Source organism: Acomys russatus, chromosome 2, assembly GCF_903995435.1.
Source record: "Acomys russatus chromosome 2, mAcoRus1.1, whole genome shotgun sequence".
Lineage (NCBI taxonomy): Eukaryota > Metazoa > Chordata > Mammalia > Rodentia > Muridae > Acomys > Acomys russatus.
Genome location: NC_067138.1, coordinates 73191197 through 73218022, shown reverse-complemented (window position 1 = coordinate 73218022; position 26826 = coordinate 73191197). Strand labels below are relative to the sequence as shown.

General features: G+C 41.2%; 1 protein-coding gene across 1 annotated transcript in view; it reads right to left on the bottom strand.

The window, feature by feature from the left end:
* Positions 1-255: 255 nt before the first annotated feature.
* Positions 256-26826, bottom strand: part of Pappa (pappalysin 1) — a 245077-nt gene continuing 218506 nt past the window's right edge. The window contains exons 19-22 of the mRNA XM_051163182.1: positions 26524-26633; positions 15781-15852; positions 11084-11182; positions 256-854 (exon numbers count right to left, since the gene is read on the bottom strand). Of these exons, the coding sequence (XP_051019139.1) occupies positions 747-854; positions 11084-11182; positions 15781-15852; positions 26524-26633 (389 nt within the window). The 3' untranslated portion in view covers positions 256-746. The remainder of the gene's footprint in view (positions 855-11083; positions 11183-15780; positions 15853-26523; positions 26634-26826) is intronic.

Here is a 26826-nt window from a genome sequence, read left to right as displayed (position 1 = left end):
TCTACGCCATTTCCAGTTCGGTCTTGCACCCTGGTGTTGGGGCAAAATCCCCCACGGCAGCAAAAAAATTGGGGAGCTTTGCACACCTTGGAATCCTGACCTTTTTGGGGCCCAAGTTCCCTAGAAGGTTGGTAACTAAAATCATTTCACTTCTGGTCCCAAAGCACTGCACAACAATGTATGAACTACAAATTCTGAGCCTCAGAGTCTGAGCTATGTTGATTTCTTAGTACTTGGTCCTAGTTCTATAACTCTCTTCCTCCCAAGGGCAGTGTTGGGTGGGAGCTTAGGAATTGAAAGATTGACATTTTTGGCATTTTTTTTCCAGTTGGTTTCTGCTCAGTTTTCAAAACTGCCCTCAAACAGATGTTTGTATGGATGTGTATGGATGCATGCATACTAACCACAGATGTGCATACTCCTTGATACACAACATGATTTTGTTGTTTTGTTGTTTGGGGCTGTGGTAGTGTGAAAAATGGTAAATTTTCAGAGGCTTCAGGACTACATGCTGTACATGCAATCCTTAGACTGTAGGATAGTATTCCATTCCATCATTCAACATGGTGCGACTCAGTCCATTGCCCCATAGTTGGTCCTTCCTGGGTGAAATTAAAGGCAGACCGGTTGGGTGCTAAGGATCCCTGGTGTAGAGAGGCCATTTCATTGAGCAGCAGACTGTGAAATCAATACCAGAGGGATGCGGGTCCTGGCGTTGAAAAATCGTTGACAACACCTGTGTTTCCTTAGCCATGGCTATATCCCCGAGGGTCTTTCCGGCTGTGTTCTTGGGCCTCGGGGTCCCGACATGCGCAGTCATCTTGTAGGTCACAGGACATAGGAAAGGGGGTGACCTGCAGATAGAAAAAAAGGAATGAATCAGATTGTTTGGTCTAATTTTCAGAGTGGTGGTAAAGACGAAGGGGACAGTCACTAAATTTGAAAAATAGATTCAAGTTATGGTTCTACTTTTTGATAGCACTCTACTTTTTGATAACCTTTTCCCATAACACAAAGGTCATTATCATAGTGGGATCCTTTTGGAGAGGAACTCTCTGTCAGGCAATGAAACTTTTCAGATAAGAAAATATCAATTCTTCCCTGCCCTGAGGACATGGGAGCAGGTAAGTCGGCCCTGCCATGATGACAAGTGAGCAAGAGAGCAGGCCCTGCCCTGAGGACAAGGGAGCAGGCTCTGATCTAGGGCTCTGAGTGAACCTCACCCCAACATCTACCCCATGTACGACTTGCTTGAACACATGAAGGGGCCGGACCTGCAGATTCAAAGATTAAGAATCTCCTTGACACACAGCAACAATGGGATATCCAACAGCAGTCCCAGTGAGGATCTGATACGGTAACAATAGTGTAGGCCTCAAACCAGACCCATGACACGTAGCAATGAAAATTTGAAAGTAAACATAAATAGACAAAAGACTATACTGTGTGATATACTACAGCTTCTGTGACAAGATTTTTTGTTTGTCTGTTTGTTTTATTTTACTCAGGGGAGGAGAGGGATTTTGGTACATGACGTGTAAATCATAGGCATTCAATAAAAGTAAAAAAAAAAAAAAAATTTTTTTTAAAGCAAGAAAATACCAACTCTGATTCGATTTTACAGCTCTGTACCAACTGCCTTTTTATCAATGATGAAATTCAAAGCAAAGAAGGGATGCTATATCCTCAAAGTTAGTGATCCATCTGGTATTTAAAGTAGGATAAGCTACTTCTCTCTGTGCCTTGAAAAGAACTGACTCAGCTACATGGGCTGAGCAACATGGATAAAAATCTGAATGAGCACTGATACAGTTTTTTAAGATGATTATACAATGGGAAATCTAACAAGAAAAATGACTATGATGAACAGATGAAAATAAAGGATGTGAGCATGTCTTTTAAAGTAAAAAGCTCTCTGCACATACTAGTACCTTATTTTTCAGAATATAAGACACAACTTTTCCCCAAAAAGTAAGGGGGAAGAAATTAGGGTGTGCCTTATGGTCCAATTGCTGTTTTTACTGGTTTTCTTCTCTAAAACCTGGGTGTGTCTTATGGTCAGGTGCTTCTTATAGTGCGAAAATTGATATTTTGGGTTTGGGAAGGCGTAAATGAAAGCAAAAAAATGTATAAAACAAGTTTACATCACCTTGGATGGGGCCTGAAATCCTGAATAAGGAGCATTTTACATAAAAGTTTTGAATTCAATTTGTTGGGAGGACCTTTGTTGGAAACAGACATTAGCATAAGAAAATCTGAGAGGCCAAAGTTCCATTTCCAGTCCATTCCTTCTTGTGTTCTATGACCTTGGGCTGGCTGGCCTTTTTAGACAGTGGTAGGAAAAGCCCAACAGAGCAAGTGTCTTCTGCATCCGGCACATGATCCATCTTTCCAAAGATTGCAGCGCAATCCCTGCTGGAGTCCCAGGCTGAACTAACACAAGTCGATTGCACTGTATTGCATCATGACATTTGCTTATAACTTTCCCCAGAGGGTCCCCCATCTGCGCAGATGGATTTAATGACCTCATTCGCCTCCTGCCTAGGCAGGGTCTCCAAGTGCTCACATAGTCTCTGAGAGCATCTTTCTCTCCCTTGATATTATGTACTTGTGGATTAATATTCTCTCTCTCTCTCTCTCTCTCTCTCTCTCTCTCTCTCTCTCTCTCTCTCTCTCTCTCTCTCTCTCTCTCTCTCTCTCTCTCTCCTCTTACTTCCATAACTATCAACATCTCTCCATCATGAAATATTTGAAATAATTTAAATTTAAATATTAACCTTAGCCCCTCTTTCTCATCTATCTCAGGGATGACCTTGAACATATGACATTTCCTGGAGTCGTAGCAAATTCATTCATTAATGCACAATGGAGGTACATCTTATGTCTCCTGGCACAGTGATGAGGGATGAATAAAATACCTCATGAAAAATACCTAGTACCATGCTTGATAAACTAAGTGATCGATTATGCAGACATATATTTATGTACACATGGCATACATATTAGTACATCTCCTTCCCACCAATTATTTGATACTGAGATAGAGACAGGGCTAAACTTGTTCATTATTATTTTCTCAGAGCATAACTAACTCACAGAAACAGCAATTGCTATTTATTCCCCCTGAGGCCCCCTCCCCATGTCTAAGATATCTCTTTGTTTTACCTTTTATTTAATAGGTACTTGGTGCTGTGCTAATGAATTTTAGCCTTTCCCAACTGAACACCTATCTTTTCATTTCCACTTACTTGTTCTTCCTTTTTCAGAACATTTGCATTCTAGCCTCTAGGAACTTGTGAAAAAAATTTTTTTAAAGCATTCTCCCTACAATGTGCAATATTCTTTTTCAGACTTATTTCCAACAGCCTCTTCAGCTTCCGTAGGAGTACACAGTGTATGAACCAGAAAAGATACAGAGAGAAATGCCCCCCCTCCAAGACAGAGAAACTGAGTAAAGATCCAAAACAAACTCCAATAGCTGACCTATTGGAGAGTACCATGCTGGCAGCCCAAGGGCCTCCACTGCATCTTCTTGCTTCATGCTTGCTGAACAGTTTGGGGAAATTCCTTCCCTGTTATGAGTCATAGTTTTAACATGTATAAAACAGATTAAATCTGTAGCAAGAGTTCGTGTCATATGTTTGTGAGGATAAAACATGAGGAGACACACAGAATCCCCAGGACATGGCCCAACACGTAGGGTATGCTCAATGAATAAAATAGGCTAAGTCAGATTTCTCTCTCACATATATCACCATCTTCCCAGCCTCTTGCCGCCTTTTTCCCACTTCCATACTTTGTCCTCAACTTGTCCATCTCTCACTCAGCCATTTCTCTTGGGCTTGCTGAAATTCTGCCCTTAACGCCCTCCAGCTGGCTCTAATGTCTTCTCTATAGTCTCTCTGTAACTCTTTTCCATTGATTTATATGTTCTAACAAAGATGTTCTCACATCTTTGTCCTGCATAGATGAATATTTGGCAAATTTTGTCTCTTAGAAAATTCTAATGATCCACCTAAGTATAAGGCCTGACATCATCTGAGCATAAAGTGATTCTCAGACCTCACCTGCATCTTTTCTCCCTCACACTCTATGGTCTATTCACTTACAGATTTCTCAAATATTTTCTTTCTTTCTTCTTCTTCTTCTTTTTTTTTTTTGAATTAGGCCTTCGAGTTTCTCTGTCCTCCTTTTCTTTGGTCTTGGGATATCAGAAAATTTTACTCTTACACTTCCTGTACAGAATTGCTTCTCATTCTGGGAGGGACAGTGGAGGCTGGTGTTCAACTTAATCTTCACCAAGAGATAGCCCTGTGTGGACTCATCAGGAGAGAGCACAGTGATGCATAAACAGCTAGTTAACACACACCACAGAGGCCCCCTTTCTGTTAGCATTCTGGGAATAACTTCCCTTCATGGGACTTAAATTTCCAGATTTGTGTAGTGAGCTTTGATCTTTATGATCTACCATCCAATATGGCTGAAAATATTTCTCAGTATGAGAAAAGAGGGAAGCAGAACCACATCCAGAAAAAAAATTAGATAATGTAGCAAGCGTGCATGCCCACACATGTGTGTGTGTGTGTGTGTGTGTGTGTGTGTGTGTGTGTTGTGTTATGTTAAATATAGGACTTCATACAAGCTAGGCAAGCACTATACCACTGAGCTACCCATACCTCCTGCTTTGGAACTGGAAACAGACTTTCCCCAACAAACACTGCCTAGCCAGTTTCTCTTCCTATCCTCGTCAGTACCACTAACATCTCCAAAGTTGTTGGCAGTTCTGACACCAGACTTTTCTTACACTGGTCTGGTTACGTTTTAATGAGATATCTATCCCACGAAGATCAGCCCTGAAAGTTGTAACATTTCTTAAAGAGACATATCTGAAACTAAGAAGTATGAAACGTAATGAGAATATGATGTCTAGAAGATATGGTCGCCAAGGTGAATCCAGCATCTTTTTTGCGTTTACCACGTTCTTTAAATACAGGTATACGGTATATTAATGAGATTGTGGTAGAGGTTTGGCATTCACATGCTGGTGAGGAGTCTGTGAAATCAGCTCCTTTCCAAATCAGCTCTTAGACCTTTGTCCCTTATGGTGAACCTAGCTGATATCAACCTGCATAATCTCATTCAGTGCTTCCCAGAAACCCTATTAAGGTCCTATTCTTACTATGCCTGTCTTATACCTTAGAGGAAACTAAGATGTAAAGAAGTGAGTCACTAGCTGGCAGATGGCCAGGGACATGCATCTGTGTTTATCATCATTTCTCAGTGCCACCCTCATGACCAAAAAAGCAAGAACAGGAGTCAAGCTAATTTCAGTGCAGAGGAAGAAACCTAGGAACAGGGACAAGAATCATAGTCCAATACATTAAGAGCTATAAGCCTGATTTCCAGTCTCTGAATTCCTACCTAGATACCCCTCTATGTGGCCTCCCAGGAAAACCTATCACACACCATGGTGACCAGATCATGTCTGAAGTTTTCCAGTAACTGTGTAGCTCTACTGTCTCATGCCAGGCTCTGTTAACAAGACTAGATCAATGAGTAAAAGCATGATTCTCTGCCTTTTCCTCTTGGCTAGTAGATCATGTTCAGGCCTGGGTTTTCTCCATCTGGGTCAGCTGCCCATGCTAACCCCTTCATCTATGGGTGTGAATGGCTCAGGAATGAAGCTTGAGCAAATGTACCACAAAGCTCTGACTGTTGATCTTGTCTAGGGCTAGGAGACAGACAAGGGCTGGATTCTGACTCATACTCAACAGGGAGGTAATTGGCAGAATATGGTGTGTGTGTGTGTGTGTGTGTGTGTGTGTGTGTGTGTGTGTGTGTGTTGAGGAAACAAGAAGTATCCTGTGCTGGTAGACTGAAAGCTTTAGTTCTGCCCCTCCTGTGCTATGCAACCTTGGTCAATCACTGGATCTTCCTGAAGATAGGAACAGTGTACAGTATACCTATAAATAGTTGTGGAGCCAAGTAGATGAAGACATGATACATAGAAGCGATATATTTCTTGGTAATGGGATGGATGCAGTGCCTGATACAGCACAATCAATGGACAAAGTGTTCAAGTGTGAGCAAAGTGTTCCAGTTTGATGACTAGTGCGCATAGGTACAGAAAGGAGATGTACTGGTAGAGAAGGAAGGAGAATTTAGGTTTGGGTTCTTGCCCTGTGATTGACTTATGGTATAATTTCAAGCAAGTCACTTCCTTTTCTAATCTTCACTTTCTCTTTCAATAAAATAGAGATAATAAGAATGATATCAGAAGAAATTTCTTTCCACAAAATCTAAAACCGAGGAAAAACATTCAACACAGTGTATTCCACAAAATATATGTTTGTGATAATGGTCATAATGGTGCTAGCCATGGTGATGGTGCTATTGATCATGTGATGCTGGCATTGATAATGACATGGTGAAGATGGTGGAGGTGATGATATTGATAACAGTGAGAGTGAGAGGGAAGAGAACTTTTGAAACAGCATATTTGTATTTCCTCTTAGGAATAAATTGATAGAGCCCTTTTCCAAGTCTGATCCACATGAAAATGTTCCAGCCAACCTTGAATGCGAGCAAGCCAGAGCAACTTCAATATCTGTGACCCTCAGGCATGACACAGCTGGACTGCTTTGCGTAGCCAGCTCCTTCCTTTCTGCTACTAATCCTTTCAGTCTGGAATACACACCTTGTCTTCTAAGGACCATTCCTGGTTCCTCCTAGCTGGTGCCATACTTGCAATACTTTCTGTGTTTCCCCATTACCTTTGGAGAATGATCAGACATATTGGCTTAAGTTATAAAATCCTTATCCCTCTGGCCTTCTTTCTTCTTCCTTTGTGCTCTGATCTGGTTCTGTAAAGGCAGATGTGCCTTTCTTCACACTTTCCATAATTGATGGTACTTGTCTAGTTTGTGCCCTTTGCCAAAGCCACTGCTCTCTCCTTTTCCCCAGTGCCTGCTTCCTTCTTAAAACTTTCACCTAAGTTTTTATGGCTCTGCTATGTCTCATCTTCTGTGTAACCTATTCTAGGCATCTTTGTTAACACTCCTCATTTGATATATTATTGCCAACATGCACTCTAAATATCCAGATATGTATCCTCAGGATACTCTTTGTGTAGTTGTCAGCCCGCTGTTATACAAGGCTTATCACAGTTTCTCTCCCATAGCAAAGATTATCATTACTTCACTCATTGCACAAAGATTAGTTTGTGGGTATTAAATGAACACCTACCATGGGACAAGAAATTGTGAGGTGCACTGAAATTTGGAATGTGTCAGTGAGCAAAAGAGATGCGCTTAACACCCTCTAGACTTAGGGAATAGATATGGTAGCCCTGTGGGTATTGTCTTTACTCAGGTGTGTCATCCTGCACACAGACGTACTTCTGAGATGGTTTCTTCTTATTCTTATGTCCCCAGTCCTTACTATCCTTGAATTTACCACTTGTTGACAATATTACCTTAGAATCTAGACATATGTCCTCAGACATCCAAATACCAAGACATAGGAACATATGATGCGTATGGCCCACCAGGAGTATATAGGATAATTACTCCATACTATAGCCCAACTCCCTAGACTCAGTCACCTGAAACAGGAAAATAACTAGAGTTGCGGGCTAAAGCTTTAGCACATTGACCATGTTAAAAGAATTTCTCTCACAGTCTTAACATATGCTTACTTAGAATCAAATTATTAAATCGGCTTACTAAAATTGCTGCTTTTATGATGAGAAACAGGAGCAATCATCATGAACAGCTGCTCTATATTCATGGCTTGTAGTTCCAAAAACAATAATAAGCCAACATCTTAAGGAGCAGAGACCTACCAACCCCTTCCTGCCTGCCTCACCCTTCAGGCAGGTGTTTGGGTGGGAAATTGGATAGTCATGCCATCAAAGTTTCCAATATTGCTTTTGTATGCCAGGTTGGCCCAGGATATTCTACAAGGTTGATGGTAGGCAAATGGAAGAAGTTCACAAGCTATTTTACAAGGAGAACATGGGGATGGGCTGTGTATACACAGACAGAGGAGGAAGAAGACATTACACTAAGCCAGATAACTGGAAAACTCTATTTCTAGGGAAGTCCATCTTAACCTTGGTCCTTGAGTGTATGGATACGTATAAAGAAAGAAACTTGCTATAAGGAAAAACACAAGATGTTTTGACAAGTCACAAGTGCACTGAAAGATGATCATAATGGTTAGGGGCTGGTGATATGCTTATTGAATACTATAGATTTGTATCTCACATCTGCTAGCTACTGGCTGCATGACCTTAGGCTTTCTAAGTTCTAATTTCATCAACATCTGCAACAGAGCTATGGTACTTGTCAGATGAATTGTCATGGAAAAGCAGTTAATGCTATGTGTAAAAGCGTCAACTGTCAGTAAATACTAGCCCAGAAGTAGGGAATCTTCTCTGTCACCTTGTACTCAGATTTGACCTCACTGAGTGTGTTTTCTTCCTCAGAAGACACTTTTGGAAACACTGTGCACAGAGATTCCAACCACAATTCTACAACAGTGGAATGAGTGCTCGGCAGGTACATTCAAATATTTGCAGCACCCCTCCCTTGTGAATGAATTTGTGAGTACCAGACTGGGTGCTCAGAGAAAGGGAATTTCAAATGATAGACACCAAGGTTATGGGTGAGAAGGAAATAGACAAGACAAGTAATGTTAGGAGCATGAAATCAAGATAGCTCTCCTTCTCAGTAAGAGGTTTCTTACTTGGGAAGCTAGAGACAGAATCAGAACTTTCCCCTCTCCCATTTATAACCCCCAAACTAGGCATCCAGTTACATCATGGATACCTAGGCAACACTGCTTCTGGGATGGCTGCCTTCATCTGCCACAGGGAGGGTCCCCCACCCAAGTTCCCTGGCAGCCTTGGCTCACCATAAAACGTCTCCAACTTAAACTGGTAGGGCCATGCCCAGGTGCACTGAGAACAAGGCCCTATTCACAGGTACTCTCACCCTATGAGACTCAGCTCTACGCAGAAGAAAGAGAAGGACTTGTGATTCAGACAAAACTGGATTTGAATTTGAACTTTGCCAATCATTGGTCAAGTGAACTTGGGCAAGCCTCATAATTACTTGGAGCCAAAGTTAGTTTGTCTGTTTTATGCAGCCAATAATATTGACCTGTCAGAGTTGACACTAGGATTAAAAAAAAGTCTTGGCTCAATAATTTATATCTACAAAGTAAATAAAGAAGAAGGGAATGTCAGTGTAGATGAAGGAAATACAGGGTAATCTGTATAGAATTCTCAAATTTCAGAGAAAGAAGAGTCCACGAGAGGGCCTGGAAGATGAGGTTATTTACTTACCTGTTTGTTATTATTGGTTTGTTTGCTTGTTTTGTTTTGTTGCTTATCATCCCTGACTGCACAGAATAGCTGGTTCAAGAAGTTCAACTACACTCTTCATTCATTAAAAAAAGTCTACTCTCATGGGGTAAAATATGAATTATGATCGGATATATTCAATAGGAGGCAGACATCAAGAATATTAAAATGCTTACAACTTCAATCCTAGTCATTTCAGTCCTACAAATGACTTTGTAAAGGAACAGTTGAAGCTCTGAAAGTACATACGCACAAGAAATGAAAATAACTCAAAAGTTCAAGACAACAGTCAAAGTAAATGGTTACATAGCACAAATTCTGTACAACACAATTGACTAATAAACAACATAGAAAAAAAAAGACCACTGAACTGTTAGATCATTTATATGTATATAATTTCCTGTGCCAAGCAAACAGCAGTTAGATCCCAAACCAGGAATGCACTGATTTAAAGAGATGTACATAGGTTTGTACTTACAAACTATGGAAAGTAAAGCACATTCACAAAGGAACGTCCTTTTTTTCAGTGGTATAACACCAGTAAGTTGCCCTTGCTACAAGTAAATAACCCTCACCCATGCTCAGGCAAGAAACTACACATAAAAAGAAGGCAAGAAAGCAGAGTCTGTTTAGAAGGAAGGGATCCAATGGGGAAGGGAGGGATGAGGGTGAGGAGCAAAAGGACTAGAATTTATGAAACAGTCAAGTAATAAGAAATACGTAAAATAAAAAAACAACCATGATTTTCTCCAGGCTAGAATAGACTTAGAATATTTTCCTATTCCTTTCTTTCCTGACTTCCCAAATAGTGAGAGATATATAAGTTCATTATCAGGATAAAACTATAAAATCGATAAAGAGGAAATTGCTTTAATTCCTCTATATTAAGCAGAAAACATGTATCTTCAGTCTTTTAGCAAGAGGCCAAAACTAAAACCACAAAAGGTCAGGCATTTTGTGAAAATACTACCCACTTGGGACTGACTGGGTTCTGAGAACCCCAGAGTTCTTATTTGTCAGCCATTATCACTTCTCTGATTTGAATATATGCTCATCTTCCACTCTCTGGGGGTGGGGGGCGGGAGGGAGTTATCCTAATGCCAGAGGAAGAAAATCACACCCCAAGCTGTCTCCCCACATACAGACAAGGCCCTTCATCGACTTCAAGTTCCATGGGCTAAAAACAAACAAACAAAACAAAACAAAATAATGTTCAAAGTGTGTAGATGTCCCAGTTGCCAGTGTCCTGTGTTTTCTTCCCCTCTGATTTTGATGTATTACTTAGAATATATGTTCTCTCTAGGATTTACAGGCTAGTCTCTTGCTTTAAATGATCTTTTCCTTGCCACTTCCATGTTCCTTCCTTCGCTGATGTGGTATAGCTACTAATCACTATGCAGAGCCTTCTCTGACCAGTCTTCTCTCTCCAATCTGTTCTCAAAGTGTGTTGCTCTTCTATTTATGTGCTTCCATACCCAACACTAAGTTTTGAAGAGCACCTCTACAAAGACCATCTAGCTCCCAGTAACTGATAGAAGCTTCACTATTAACTAAAGGATTTAAAAAAACAAAAACAAAAACTAGAATGACAGTAAGCCTGAAAATAGAACATTAACTATCCACAACACCAAGTCATCCAATATGCAGAAGAGACTCTGGTAAGCAGGCTGGAGAGCCATAAAGGTGACAGATATGAGAAGAAGAGCATAGGCATACCTTTTTGGTCTTTACTGTGGAGGTGCAGCAGTCCCCACCATCATAGTTGCAGAAGGCTCGATTGTTGATGGCATCACAGTAATTGTCTCCCATGAATGGCTATCAAAGAGAAGAGAAGCAGGGAGGAAATGAAGCTTCAAATTATCCTGGCATGAGAGAGAGCTGCTCTCAGCACTTCACTGAGGCCTCTATGGTTGTCTGGCAGTCTCTCATCTTCTGACAAACCTCCATCACCAGCCAACTTGGCTTCCAATTCTAACACCCCCTTGGGTAAGTTTTTATTTTTACCATTTATAAACATTTTTATGTGCCATATTTTATCCTGCTGGAATATGGTTATGCTGCGAAACATATTTTGTTTGCTGTAGTTTAAAAATGAAAACACAAAATATACCCTTTCTTTCTTTCTAAATCAGAAGGTATATGTTACTTTAAGCATGATATAAATTTGCATTTCTGGCTGTAAATTTCTTTAGTAAATTATATGCAGACAAATTAGAAATCTGGATGTAAACTATCAGAATTACAAACATAAAAATTAAGGATTTGTAGGGATTAGACTCAAGGATGTGTGCATTAATAGGGGTCTCCCTAACCGGAATCCAGATCTACTCAGAGTTCTAATCCTTTCCATGCCTCTTTTTACTTTTTTCAAAACATATGGGGTCAGCACAGTTATTCCCACTTCATAAGCCAGCGTTCAAAGAGTAAGGGCCACAAAGTGATTTGGTCAAAGCCAAACTGGCAGAAAAAGGAAAGAGTCAAAATCTAAGCTTGTTTGTTTCCAATCCTCCCCAATTCCCTTGTCCATCCTATCATGTTCTCATTCACACTGATTGATTTTCTTCAATGAATTCTGAAAATTGTGTGCTACTCCAAAACCGAGGGGAAGAAGATAGAATGAAATCTTTGCTGATCTGAACCTTAAGAATCTAAGGAAATTCCAGGAGTCTCTGATCCCTTTCCCTCTCCCTCCCCTTCTTCCTCTCCCTCTCTATTTCCCTCTGCCTCTCCTTCTCTCCCTCTCAACCCTCTCTCTCTTACACACACAAACACACACACACACACACACACAATTTCTACACTCCAGTTCTCAGTACAGTATACTATGTGTCTGTTTCAATGTGTGTGATGGTGGAGGACTGTAAGGCCCTAACACCATGAGCAATGTTCAATCCATCTGTTTCTCCCAACCACTTAGAAGCTTGACTAAAGGTGATGGTATGAGAAAGATGATGTCATTTGTCTGAGATAGTCTCATCCCAGCACATTACTGGTGACTCATCTATGACCACTGCTACCCCAGCTGGCTCTGAAGAAAACCAAGTTTACAAGGAATCTAGTCTATATTGTATGACTGGCCCTTGCATATGTGCTCCAAATTGTCACTCATCCAACTTTTGTGCCTGCAGTTCTTTGTGACAAATTTGCATTTCATTATTTCCCACTTAGAGTGTAATACATATCTTAGTAAGGTGGAGCTAAGAGTAAGTAGTGAGCTCAGATACATAAGCACATATGTGTGTGTGTGCGCGCGCGCGCGCGCGCGCGCACGCACACACACACACACACACACACTGCTGCAAGTTGAGGAATGACTCTGCCATGTAAGTTCTGTGACTAATATATTGTAACATTCATATTCAACAAGAAAGCATAAGACAAGCGCTTTTCAATTTGAGTTCTTCCTCATATAATATGTAGACAGTTTAGTGAAGGTGAATCATAATCCCTTCCTTAGAATGAATAAAACTGGGTTGGAAAAGGAGTAGTTGTCTTTCCGTATGTGGCCTCTTCCTTACATACCCTTTACTGTAGCCATGATTATCTATCCATCCATCCATCCACCCACTCTTCCAGCTACCCATCTACCCAACCCATTCATATCTTATACTCTATGGGGAAAAAAAGGGGGTCTTTATTCAAATAGCCACTTGATTCTGTTACATAGTAAAGCATTTGATCTTGTCTCGGGTTGCTCAGTGTAAATGGCCTAAAGAAAATGTCATTTAAATGGAGATCATAATAGAAAATAAGAGTTAGGGTAGGGTTGGAGGTAAAAGTATTAGGGATAGGAAGCAGCATGAAAAATCTTGCTATGTAAAGATTCATCACATACTCAGTACTTTGATAGTAATGCATCCAGACAAAAAAAATCTACCCTTTAGGATATAGCTCAAAAATGATCTCTATCCACCCTTATACTGCTTCTAGTGGACCCTGGATGTTCAATGCTTCTCCAGCTTCTTGTACCCATTTTAGATACAGTTTGGTACATAATCTTAGAATTTTATCATTGTCCTCTTTATTATCACTGTAAATTTTCAACAGATCAGACATGTGTCTTCTAGTTATGTATTCCAAATATCCTACAGAAATGTCTGGTAACTCACTCAAAATTTTATCAAATATATGGTCAATAAATATTTAACAAAATGGTTAGTGGAATGGAGGCTGCATATGAGAGACAAAAGAGGTGACTCTGTGACAGCTGACACAGCTGCTATTTTAACTTGCATGAAGTTATGTGTACCCAGAACTCTGAATAGTGACTGGCCACATAATGCACTCAGAGAAGTTTTGAATAAATGAGAATATAATTGATGTGGGCACAATTTTCATCAGAAGGATAAGACTCAGAGGTCTTTTCTGCATCTTTACTTACTCTATGCATTTGATGCTTGATATTTCATTAGTGGTCCCAGAATTTAATTCTTTTCTGAGCATCATTTTGTTCCCCATAAGACACAGAGTATTATCTCTAAACTGAGAAGGTCAGGTGACTATGAGGAGTCCCTGCAAGGGTAAAGGTGATAACCATCACTGTCAGGGTTCAGTGCCCATCAGTGACGGAGGGTCTCTTAGCTTCAATGCTGAGTCAAAAAGGGGATCAAATTTTGCTGTCATACTGAATGAAGAGACTGCCAGCTCAGCATAATGAATGTCCAGGTAATGAAAGATGCCTTTTCCCCAAACACAGCACTGATCCAGAGACATGAAAAGAAACAACAGTGGCAAGGCTATGGCTGTGTTTGGCCATTCTGGATGAAATATGAAGGAATGGGAATCCTTGAAGACTACCATTCTACGTGGCTTGAAAAGATAAATATAGGGTCACTAGCCATAGCTGGAAGATGTGTGTGGCTCCTACTGTCCTATGACACTTATAGGAAATGGCTATGAGCAATCAATAGATAGAAGGGAAGAAAAAGTAGCCATCAGAAGACCTGGGATCCTATTTCAACTCTGTGGCTATCGAACTGTAAAAATATATACCATTCTGTGCCTCTTTCATACTAATTTACCTGTACATACAGCAATCAGGTAGAAAAAAGTCATGTTAGGAATATTCTCAGTTTGGGAATTCCATCAAATTCTTCAGAAGACAGTTGCCTGAGCTGTTTACCTATCTTTTAAAGAGTGATTGGGTTTGGATAATCTCTTTGTTTAAAGAGCATTTCTAGTCCACACAGATTTTGCTAGGACATGAAATAGGTCCTCAACCTACCATCTTTTTGGTTGACTGTTGAGAGTATAGAACTTTGGTGCCCACCTGGGAATGGTTGTAAGACGTTGTTTCAGCTCCATTTGAGAAGAATGGGAACACATGTTTCTTTCTATGCATTTGTTAAGGACATTGAGTTGTATCCTCTAAGGAAGTAACAAGGAACAGGCAGATCTATGCAGAGAAATGGCTTAGTCTTCCATGAAAGCCTTTCCTTAAGAGCACAGCTGCATCCCAAGAACCGCTTCCTAACCCCATCTCCAAACTGTCACCGATTGACAAAGCCAGCTCTCTAAAATGCCAAGACCAGCGAATGGCTGAACTAGGAAGTCAACAACTTTCAAGGTCAAAAAGGATCTTCCACTTAAATGTAATGGTTCAGTTAAAAGTGTCCAAGTTATTTCTGGGACCAAGGAATAGTAAGTAACAAAGATGTGGGGAAAAACAGAATTCATCTGGAAGAAATTGTCACTAGCGAAATGGAAAATTTAAAAAAAGATGAACTCATGGTGCACTACCATGTCTAAATGTTCTATGGCTATTAAAACACCTGCTATCTTATTTACATTATTTAAATATGCCTTCTGTCCATTATTTGCCTTGAATCTGTACATGTGGTGGGGACACATGTGTATGAGTGCATGTGTGTGAAATCCTGACATTGATGTCAGATATTTTCCTCAGTTCCTCTCTACCTTATTTTTTGAGCCAAGGTATCTTACTAAATCTCAACCTCACTGTAAATGTACAGCTGGGCTGGCTGGCTAGGATCCTCATGGATCTACCGTCTGATGCTGAGATTACAAGTAGCTACTACAATGCCTGTTTTGTAGTTTTGGTGGTTGTGATTGTTTTATGTAAGTGCTGGATCTCTACTCACATCCTCTTGCTTCTATACCAGCCACGTTTCTGATTGACTATCTTCCTATCTCCTGTGTTCCAATAATATTTGGTTATAGGCTTTGAAGAAGGAAAAGGCTGGCTTGGACTCTCAGCACTGTTATATACTAACTTAATTTTTTGAGTAGGAGTTTTTATACATCTGTACCCAGATTCTAACATCTGTAGGATATAATTATACTGCATTCCTAACAACTGTACCAATGCATGTATCCACTGCTTAGCGTGTCCAGTAAATTGTAAACATCAAAATTAAAACCACACCAGAAGTACTTTTTTTCTTGTGACTTACCTCACAGCCTTTGACACAGTGGATCAGAGCAGGGTGGGGATACCACTGGAGACCAGCAGTGCAGACAATTCTCTGTAGAAAGATGGAGAGAGAGGGATCAGGGGTGTTGGGATGGGATAGAACCAACTTTCTGTTGGCAGCACATTAAACCACTTCACCTCTTTTGGACTATTCAAGTCCTGACCTCACCCTGGTATTCACATGAAGAAGTTGCCCAGGTACTTGCAATAACAGGAATCCTGAGATTATAATAATGTTTGTGTTCACTGTATGTGTCATAGTTCTTTATTTTCTGGCAGGAATAAGGGTTAAGGAGAAGCAGAATGGTGAGGAAGGAAATATGAGCAGAAAAGCCTTTCAGAAAACTCTTGTCTGACTTTTGAGTCATTGGTGGAATGGAGGACAAGATAGGAGAAAGACTGTGTGTACATAAACATGCGCACACATGTGCACACACACACACACACACACAAACTTGTGGCTACATTAGAGAGATTAGAGAAGAGTAAGAAGGCTTCACCCAGAACAAGCTCCTTCTCCCAGTACAAGCTGAGGATCATTTTTTATCAAAACCATGTAGGAACCCATTAATAAGACATTCATTAACCTTGTCTTGACTTCTAATAAATCTGAATGTTTGAGGGCAGGACCATGACTGCCTCTGAAGAGCAAATATCTTCAATGATGCTGATGTATCATACTATGGTCTAAAAGCAATGGGGCTTGTGCACAATCTGGTATGGAGCTGTGGAAAGTGAAAGAATCTTCTTGCCATTGTGATCTCCCAATGTCGCCTGAGCCTACTGGCAACTCCATAAAGCTGTGCACAGCTCTGAAACTCACTGAAGTTCCTCAGAGAACTGGCTCTTCTTCACTGAAATACCTCTCCCATTTTGGCACGTGAAGAATCTTTATCTATGTGCTAAACAGCTAAACATCACTTCCTCCACGGTGCTTTTCTTAGATACCTCAGACAGAACACACACACACACACACACACACACACACACACACACACACACACACACGGTGTATTGTTTTAGTACTAATAATTACAATAATGATAATAACAGCTAAAATAAATTGAGTGCAATCTTGGCACTAATTACTTTATGTATTATCTTATTATTTCTTGCTACTCTTCTGTGATATAGGTATTAATCATGTGTCCTAACAATATAAACTCCCTATGCTACATAGCTTTTAGGCGTGGAAACCAGGACTTGAAAACACTGATTGTTCCAAAACTGATAAGTTAACTTCTTACGTAGATTTCTTAACGTAGATGAACAGATAGAGAAAACCAAAGAGGTGACATAGTATCCAGAATGGAATAATCATAAAAATCCTAAAAGTTGCCTTTTTCAATTCCCATTAGAAGCTTCTCTTTTCATGCTGCCTTAGAATTGTTTCTTTAAGAAAATGAAGTAGCATATGCTTGCTTATGCAGCAAGAGGTAGCTATGACCGGGACCAGCCATGGAAGTATATGCATGGGCATGGATTGTTCTCCTGGCTGAGTGCCAGCTGATTAATTTAATTAAGAAATGAACAATCACATGGGCCAGAAAGTGAGAAATGCATGTGCCCATTCTTTCTCTCCCTGAGGGCAGACTTATATGGGAGCCAAAGTGTAATTAGTTTCTTGGCAAGCTTCTAACAGAGGAAGTCACATGACCCCAGTCTAACAGTAAGAAGGGTGACTCTCTGTTCTACAGCATTTCAGGCTCACAGATTGAATCTCCTTGCCTGGGACAGTATCTGTCACTCATAGCTTACTCAATAAATAGCTTCCTTTTGTTTTGTTTTTTAGTGAAAGAACAGATCTGTCTCAAAGTAGAGATTATTGTATCCCATCGACAATGGTTTCTCCACTTGTCTTCCCTACTTCTTGGGTGCCAGGAGAGTATCAGTGGTTCAGTAGGTGTTTAGTTGGTGTAGAGTAAGTTAAAAGTAATGTCTTGTACAATGAGCATAATATATCTACTAACTAGGCCCATGATGCCTAGGTTGATATGTGAAGTCATAGGATTTTGTCCTACCCATCCCCTTTTTGAAAAATGGTCTTACTCTGTAGCCCAGGGTGACTGAAATTTGAAACGTTCCTGCTTCAACTTCCTGAGAGTTGGTATTACAGATCCATGCTGTGGCACCAAGGCAACTATGGGATCTGAAGTGAAACATTTATGGCTATGATATAAATGTTAACTGCTTGGAAAATTGATGTGAAATGGGTCCTGTAAATGCCATAAGTTTGTATGATGACACATTGAGATGAACAAATATTAAGAATGGCTTCTTGAAAAAAAAAAAAAAAGAATGGCTTCTTGGACAAAGCACTCAAGCATCTTGGGAGTGGTTCCAAGTTTCAAGTATCTTTGTTTTCTTCAGAGTCAAGCATGAAGCTCAACTGAAGAACATATGAAGGGGTGTTAATATGCTCCACATCCATTTCTTCCTCTCTTTCTCAGTCATGGGGCCAATGTGGACTAGCCCACATGCTTTCCTTCTCTGAGGAACTATAATAAGACATTCTTCTACAAGTCCAAGAGTTTGCTCAGAGTCAAAACCCAGGGATATTGGAGAGTACTTGGTAAATGTTGAAGAAAACGAAAAGAGTGATGTTAGGATCCAGCGGGGACTTGCTACCCCTGCTGTCTGCCTTATTTGAAATCTAATTCCATCCTTCTGTAAGAGTGTGTTCTGTCAGTTGAGGTTTATCTGACGTGAGTTCAGAAAAGGAAGTTTTGTACTATCTGCATGAGCCTATTTTTCTTTCCAAGTATTTGGATTTTCCAGTGCTACACAAGGCAGCACACTGACATGTTTGTCACAGGGCCCCTCTGTGTGCTAGGGAAACCAAGAAAGGAGACTGGCAGTGAGAGCCAAAGGAGAAAGCAGGCTGTGTGCACCATGAACTGGGAGATCCTGTGTGGCCCCTCAAATGTCAGTCTTGTTCTTAAAGTCAATAAGACATCTGTCCTAGCCAGAGTTATTCATACAAGGTCTTGCTAGAGGCTTTCATTTTCTGATTTGGGATAGAGGAAGATCAAACTGTCTTTTCTTCATGACTGTCATTACCAAGCAGAACTAGAGGAGCCACCTGAAAAAGCTCCTAGGTTTAAGTATTGCTTGGCAGGTGATAGGATTTTAGAGCTTGATAAGGTCATGAAACACCTGACGTAATCAATGAGGTATGCACTGAGAAGTTGATAATTTATGGGACTGGTGGGAGGTGGTAGAAACTTCAGAGGCAAGTTCTGATTTGAGGAAGTAAAAGCTAGGGCATGACTGTGAGGGGTCTGTATCTTGTCCTTGACCTCCTCCTCTATTTCTTTCTGTCTCCAGTCTGCTCTGAGAAAAGCAGCTTTGAGGCATCACACATCCTCACCATGCTATTGTACTTCAAGTGTTCCAAAAGTTCTGTGGTCAAGTTACTATGGACTATACTCCAAAGCTATGAGCACAAATAAATACTTCCTCCTATAAGTTTATTCAAATGGTTTTTTTTCACAGTGGTAAAAAAGTGAATAACACAAAAAGCAATCATCGATAGCAATCAATATTCGTCTTCACAACATCACTCCCACCAACATAATCTCCATCAAAATATTAATGGCGTCTATCAACTCAATGAATATCGCCACCATCACCATCCTAGCCCACTGCAAACACTTTTTCTAAAGTGCATATGATCAAAGCACTGTGCTTACAGCATCTCACTCATGCCATATCATATCTCTGAGAAAACTCTTATTTTGACCCTGGAAACTGGGGCAGTATGAAAATAAACAACTGTTTCAATCACACATATAGGTAGTGACGATCAACAAGTAAACCCATCTCTACCTGATGTCAAAGTCTAGGCTTTGAGCCCTCCATTCCTCAGGTATAAATTCTCCTAAAATTATTATTATAAAGTATCTCCTTCTTTTGACTGAAGGGAATAGCAAGGTTTACAAAGGTGGGAAACCTTTGAGACAAATGCAGGAGGGGTAGAATGCTCCAAAGATGAAGGTCAGTGAATTGGAGGGTAGGTTGAAGGGGTGGGTATCTCCAAGCAGGGCCAAGGACTTGAGAAAGAACCTTCTAAAGTTTTCCTCATCTTGATATCAAGATTTTTTTTTTCAGGATATGCTCTACAATAACTTCTCCGTTTTCCTTGATGTGTAGGACCTTCCAGCAGTGAATCTTATCAGCTCATATATTGTTTTTACCTTTTGTTGTCAGTCATTGGGCATTCATCTTTATTACTAAGGTTTATATAACATTTGCCACTTGAGGACACATGACTGACATGAACTAAATGTCTGAAGGAATAAACAATCAGTCTAATGAGTGAATGTGTCAATGAGTGAATGAGAAGTCAAGAGATTGTGGGTGCAATTCTTCATGTATGTAGTTAGTACCTTCATCTTTATATCAAGTAGACTAGTCTTACAAGTCATCTCTGACCTTTAGACTTAGGCAAGGTTTCCCACCATGATGAATTTACTCTCATCAGGAAATGAATTCTTCAGCTTTTGTCTGAATATATTATATAGTTTTCTTTTCAAAATGTGCACGTTGGTTGTCTTAAAGAATGAAATTAGTGTAGCTAATCTAACCATATTGTTTACATAAATTGGGCAATGACAGTGTCTCTGAGCCTAAGTTTCATCTGTGACATGTCAGCATTTACCTCACTGGGATATGATGGTAACAAGGTGATGTAGATGACGTGAAAGTGCAACAGCAAGCTACACAACATCATACTGAATCCATAAATGGTCATTTAATTTCCTTAGTTTCCCTCCTTTTTTCCTATTCTTATCTTCTCTCCATTCTTTTTCTAGATGGAATCATAAAAGCTAAAGACCCAGTCACCTGGAATAATTAGATACTTATGAGGATAGAAGAATATATCTTCTAATGTGTGACACTCCTGACAGCCCGAGGTGGTATGTACTGGAGACCTTCCTCAGGATGCAGAGGAATCTTCCATAATTCTAGATATCCAGTCTGGAATAGGCTACTTCATCTAAATATTGTAAGCCAGCAGTTTCCAGGCTACACAAGCCACAGAAGTGTTTGCTTTGGCACACTAGTACTTTAGAGAGTTGAAATTAGTTGCCAATATTAAAAGCAAAGAGAAAGATTTCAACATTAACAAAACTCCAAATTTATTACACACACACACACACACACACACACACACACACACACACACACACACACACACACATTCACACACACTGGAAAATGTGGCCACATAAAACCACATTTCCACATTGCTGTATTTGGCTAGAACCAACCCCAATCTGCAATTGGCTTTTTAAAAATATGTCCGGGTTGGGGGGGATGCTGGTGAGATAGTTAGTAGATAAAATGCTTGTGATGAGAAAGTGACAACCTGAGTTCAATCTTCACAACCCATGTTAAAGCGGAGGGTGAGAACATACTTCAAAAAGTTGTTTTCTGACTTTCACAAACACATGGTGGCACATGAAACAAACATATATCATCACCTGATCACAACAATGATGTTTTTCATACTTTCTTACAATTACTAGCATTTCTTACACCAACTCCAGTGCCAAGCTCAAGGTATTTCCATCTATCAATGGGTTTGTAGCACCTCATTTTTTCAATTAGAAGAAGAGTCTACTGTGCTTGTGTCTCTGAAGACTTGATAGTATATGTGTAATAATGGCTATCGAAAAAGGGACAGCATGCTTAAAATTCCCAGACCCCCTCTTCATAGCAGTTAAATGTGTTCATGAATGAAACTCGTCTGCTATATACCTACTGATTCCAATTATATGAAGTTTAAAAATAAGTTCCATCAACCCATAGTGATAAATACCTAAACACTGGTTGCCTTAATAATAGAAGCTTCATTTGGTAGGAGTATGGATGTTCTCCGGGCACTCATAGAGTTGCACTTCTGACGCAGTAGTAGTTCTATGGGCACATACAAACATAAGAACTTACCAAGTCTTATGTTTAATAGTGGCATATCAATTTTTCATATCAAGGAAAATGAGGGCACTTTTTTTCTTTTAAGTTGGTTAGTATATATAGGAATGTCTATTGTAATTTTGTCAATCTTCCTGAGTTTCTGAAATAGTTCTAGTAAACAGTCCAGCAACTAAAACTAATATGTAAAATAACATATAAAGCAATATGTTCACCTAGCTCCTCCATCTACCCCATCTGCTTAGTTCTATGTGTGTCTGAGCTTTGAATACCTGATCTGTTCCTATATCTCCTTTCAATAATGGAAAAACCATATGCTAAAAAAGCAATAATATTTGTTCCAGAATATGCAACATTAAGATGCCACAGTGTATTAATTATTTCTCTCATGTCTGTGACCCATGTCACAGAAGTAACCTTATGGAGCTATTCACAGTCAAACTTTGGGCAGAGGGCAGCGAGTCTTATGGAAGTATAGGGAGATAGAAGGACCTAGAGGGAGCAGGAGCCCCACAAGAAGACCAACAAAGCCAATCATTCTGGGCCCAGGGTACCTTCCGAGACTGATGCACCAAACAAGGACCATGCATTGAGAAGACCCAGGCCCCCTGCTCAGATATAGCCAATAAGCAGCTCACTCTCCATAGGGGTCCCTTAGTAAGGGGAACAGGGGTTGTTCCTGACATGGACTCTGTTGCCTCCTCTTTGATCACTTCCCCCTGGTGGGATGCCTTATCAGGCCACAGAGGAAAAGTATATAGGCAGTCCTGCTGAGACTTGGCAGGATGGGGTCAGTTGGTGGTGAGAAGGACTGCCCCTACTCTGAAGACCAGAAGGCCACAACTGCTTGTGTCTTTCCAAGTTGGTGTTCAGTGATAAGCACTGAGACGCCATGACATCTTACATAATGGGAGTGCTTACACCAGAGATATGGGCAAATGCCACAAATGATATGTTTGTGTGTGCATGCATGTTTAAGGACCTTCTTATTATGTATTTGCTAGCACATCCCTTGCAAGCAATCAGTAAAAGCCTTGCCTTCATAGTTAATATACATTCCATAAGGGCTGTAGCGGTGGTTATAATCAACTGAGACTTGGATGGGGTCCTTCTCTGAGATTTAATTTCCTCTACTGAAACAATAGGAGTCAAAATCCATGCACGTCATAAGAGTGTGAATGTTCTGTACAGGTGTGTGTGTGTGTGTGTGTGTGTGTGTGTGTGTGTGTGTGTGTATAGGGGATAGGTGGGTGGGTGAGAGAGTGGGGATATGGCAGAGGTGGGTGGGCAATGACTGCTCACAGAAGGTATCCATTAAGTGTAAGTTCTGCTAGCCCACACTCTTACCCTAGGGCAAAGGTAGCTAACCAGAAGGAGAGCTACATTCCCCATCCTTCTCACACTGGTGCATGCAACCACCTCTTAGAACACCTAGGAGCCATGCAGAGCCTTTGTGAGCCTGGGGATGCCTTCACCAGCTTCCTTTTTTTCTGTAGCTCTCACTGCTCAAGGGGAAAGGGTGTAGCAGAGGCCAGCTTTGCTGCCTTATTCCTGGAAGTCATCAATCTATGCCCTTCACCCCCCTCCCTTTTTCTACATTTTTTTCCTCTTGTATAATGAGGCCTCTAGAGACTGGTGGAGGCCTGAACCTCGTTACAGCTCTCTTGGTAGTCCAGCATCAATAAAGGCAGTCAAAACAGAGAAGGGGGTAGAGGCTGTGACAGGCAAGCGGGTGGGCAACTCAAGGAGGGGGGCCAGCTTGTGGGCTTTCAAATCCCTGGATTTATTTCATGATGAATCACAACTGAACTCTTTCGTATTCGGTATTCATAGTGGAAAAGGTAGGAATTCACTTAGTGGGTAAGGAAGGCCTTATGTAGAAGCTGGGCCATGCCAAGGAGACCTTTGGTCTTAGTGTGGCAGGAAAGTCCCTTGTATGGGTTGACATTCATTAGTTTAGGAGCATGAGGAGGTAGTGAGGGGTCGGGAGAAGAGGTGGGAGAATCTGCCAGGCTGGAGTTCTGAAGGAGAGGTCAGGCTGCTGTTCCATGTGACCTTGACATGCTCCTCAGACTTCAGTTTCTCTAGGGTGGGGGGGGGAGGGAAGGGAGGGGAGGTTGGGCTGAGTGACTTCCAGATGCCTCAGGAACCTTCCATGCAAATAGGTTCTGTGCCTACTATTGCCTACGTGCAGCTACATCACGCACACCAGGGCACTGGAGAGAACCCCTTATTGATTTGTGTAACAATGGGGAAAGCACCATGAGGTGGAGGAGCCTGAGGTTAGGGAGTGAGAGTGCTCTGTGCAAACACAGAGAGAAAGAAAGATGGAGCCTGGGGATGGTGGGGGTGTATATGTGGCCTCAACCTGATGAAAAAGACAGGGAATTCTCAACAGAGAAATATCAAATGGCTAAGAAACACTTAAAGAAATGCTCAGTGTCTTTAGTCATCAGAGAAATGCAAATCAAAATGACTCTGAGATTCCATCTTACACCCATCAGAATGGCTAAGATCAAAATTCAAGTGACACCACATGCTGGAGAGGATGTGGAGAAAGAGGAACACTCCTTCATTGCTGGTGGGAATGCAAACTAGTACAACCACTTTGGAAATCTATCTGGCACTATCTCAGAAAACTGGGAACAGGGCTTCCTCAAGACCCAGCTATTCCACTCCTTGGAATATACCCAGAAAAAAGATCCAGCATGCAACAGGGACATATGCTCAACCATGTTCATAGTGGCCTTATTCATAATAGCTAGACCATGGAAACAGCCTAAGTGTCCCTCAGTAGAAGATTGGATAAAAAAAAAAAACTGTGGTACATTTACACTATGGAATACTACTCAGCTATTAAAAACAAGAAATTCCCAAAATTTGTGGACAAATGGATTGAACTAGAAGTGATCATAATAACTGAGTTAACCCAGAAGCAGAAAGAGTCACATGGTATATACTGACTTATATCTGCACACTAGTCCAAGGGGCATGTCCCATGAAGGTCTTCACTTATCAGGAAAGTGGGACAGAGGGGAGGACATCCTATTGGGACTTTAGGTGAGAGCAGCATGGGAGAATGGGGAAATAGAAGGATCCAGAGGGTCCTAGAAACCTACAAGAACATTATGACGGGTGGATCTGGGCCCAGGGGTCCTGCTCAAACTATGGCACCAGCCAAGGACTATATGTGCAGTAAACATTGAACCCCTACCCAGATCTAGCCAATGGACAGGACATTCTCCACAGTTGAATGGAGAGTGGGGACTGGCTTTCACATGAATTCTGGTGCCCCATATTTGACCACATCCCCTGAATGGGGAGGCCTGGTGGCACTCAGAGGAAGGATAGCAGGCTACTAAGAAGAGACTTGATACCTTATGATCATATACAGGGTGAGGAAGTCCCCCTCAATCACAGTCATAGGGGAGGGGAGTAGGGGGAAAGCAGGAGGGTGGGAAGAATGGGAGGATACAAGGGATGTGATAACTATTGAGATGTAATATGAATGAGTTAATAAAAAAAAGAAAAAGACAGTAAATGAGAGAAAAAGAAATGCTGTTTAAAAGAAACAGAATACAAGTAAACCAAATTGTAAAGACAAAAGTTGAGGAAGGAAAGAGAGCAGAAGAGAAAGAGGCAGGGAAGCAGGGAAGGTAGACTCAGGTGTAGTCAGGTAACTAAAGGGTCTGGCCAAGTCCCCACACCTAGAGTGCTGAGTCAGCCTTTGAAGAAACTATTCTCTCAGCTCATTTGAGAAACAGTATACCCTGTATCAGGTTATTCAAAGCTATCCAGATCTCAATCTGTGGTAGGCGGGCAGACACAGCTCCCACAATCCCAGGCAGAAAGGCTGGTGGATAGATATACAGAACAGCTGGGACTTGCCTGCCCACTCTCTGCTCCTGTTGCCCCATTTTGTTTCTCCTCAGTGCTCAAAAGGATCCATAGAAACCCCAGAAATACACTCTATTGGCAGATGAGAGTAGCTTCCCAAATCACTTCTGGAGCCCCAAACTGGTCAGGCATCATAAGAGAAACTAAGAACCAATGGCTAAGCCCCAGGCCAAGCTGGTAGTGGTACCACTGCAGGGGGTGCGGGGAGGAGGGGGGCAGCAGCTCTCATCTGTACAGGAGCCAGACAGCCTGGCATTACGGAAAGGTCAGTTTTCAGAGTAAGCATCAGGTCTGATCCTTCTTTTGGGGACACATGAGAAAGAAGACTCTATAAGGTCAGACCACAGGGTGAGGTTTAAGTCATCCTATATGCAGAGTCCCAGATACCTGTAAACAACATGTACTCCACAAACACAGAGCTCAACTAGTTCACTGTCCTAAATATCCGTGTTGGTTGCCTCCCACCAAATAAGAAAAGCATGGAGAAACATGAAAGAGATTGAGGCAACATAAAGTACAATTACATGGAAGGAGCTAGATACTCCAAGAATCCCTGTTCTTATAGGTACAGACAACACAAACAAATGCTAGACCAGGATCCAGCTGTTTGTCTTCTATTTATGTGCACTTGCAGTCTCAGTTTCCTCACTGGTATACTAGATGGTTGGTGGGAAAATAAATAAGGCTTTTAGGAAGAAGCTGATGAGGTGTACTAAAAAGTTAATAGATTGAAACTTTGTTGTGGAAAAAGTCCTCCACAAAACAGATATGATGAAATGAGATCCCACGCACAGACAGGGTGACGTTGGATGGAACCAAGGCATAGTAAGAGCTCAGCAATGACATTTTCTTCCCTCTTAGCTATAGCTAGGTGGCTGTAGTCACTCACCTCTACTCTTGTGGGGTTCATCCAGTGGGGAATGTCACGCACCGTCACATTAGCTGGCAGGATGATGGACTCGCTGTTGTGGTCCAGGCACGAGGTGGCACACTCTGACCCTGAGGGGAAGCACACAGTAAAGAATGGCTAAGCCATATCTCCAGGTCATCATGCTCAGGCTGTAGGCACCACTTTTCTCTTACTCCCAGTGCAATTGTCTGCCCACACAGGAAAGGAGAGAGGGCTCCCTTGGCCGAGTCACCTCTGGTCACTTTAGCTCCATTCTCCTGCCTCAGGTGCACTTAGCAACTA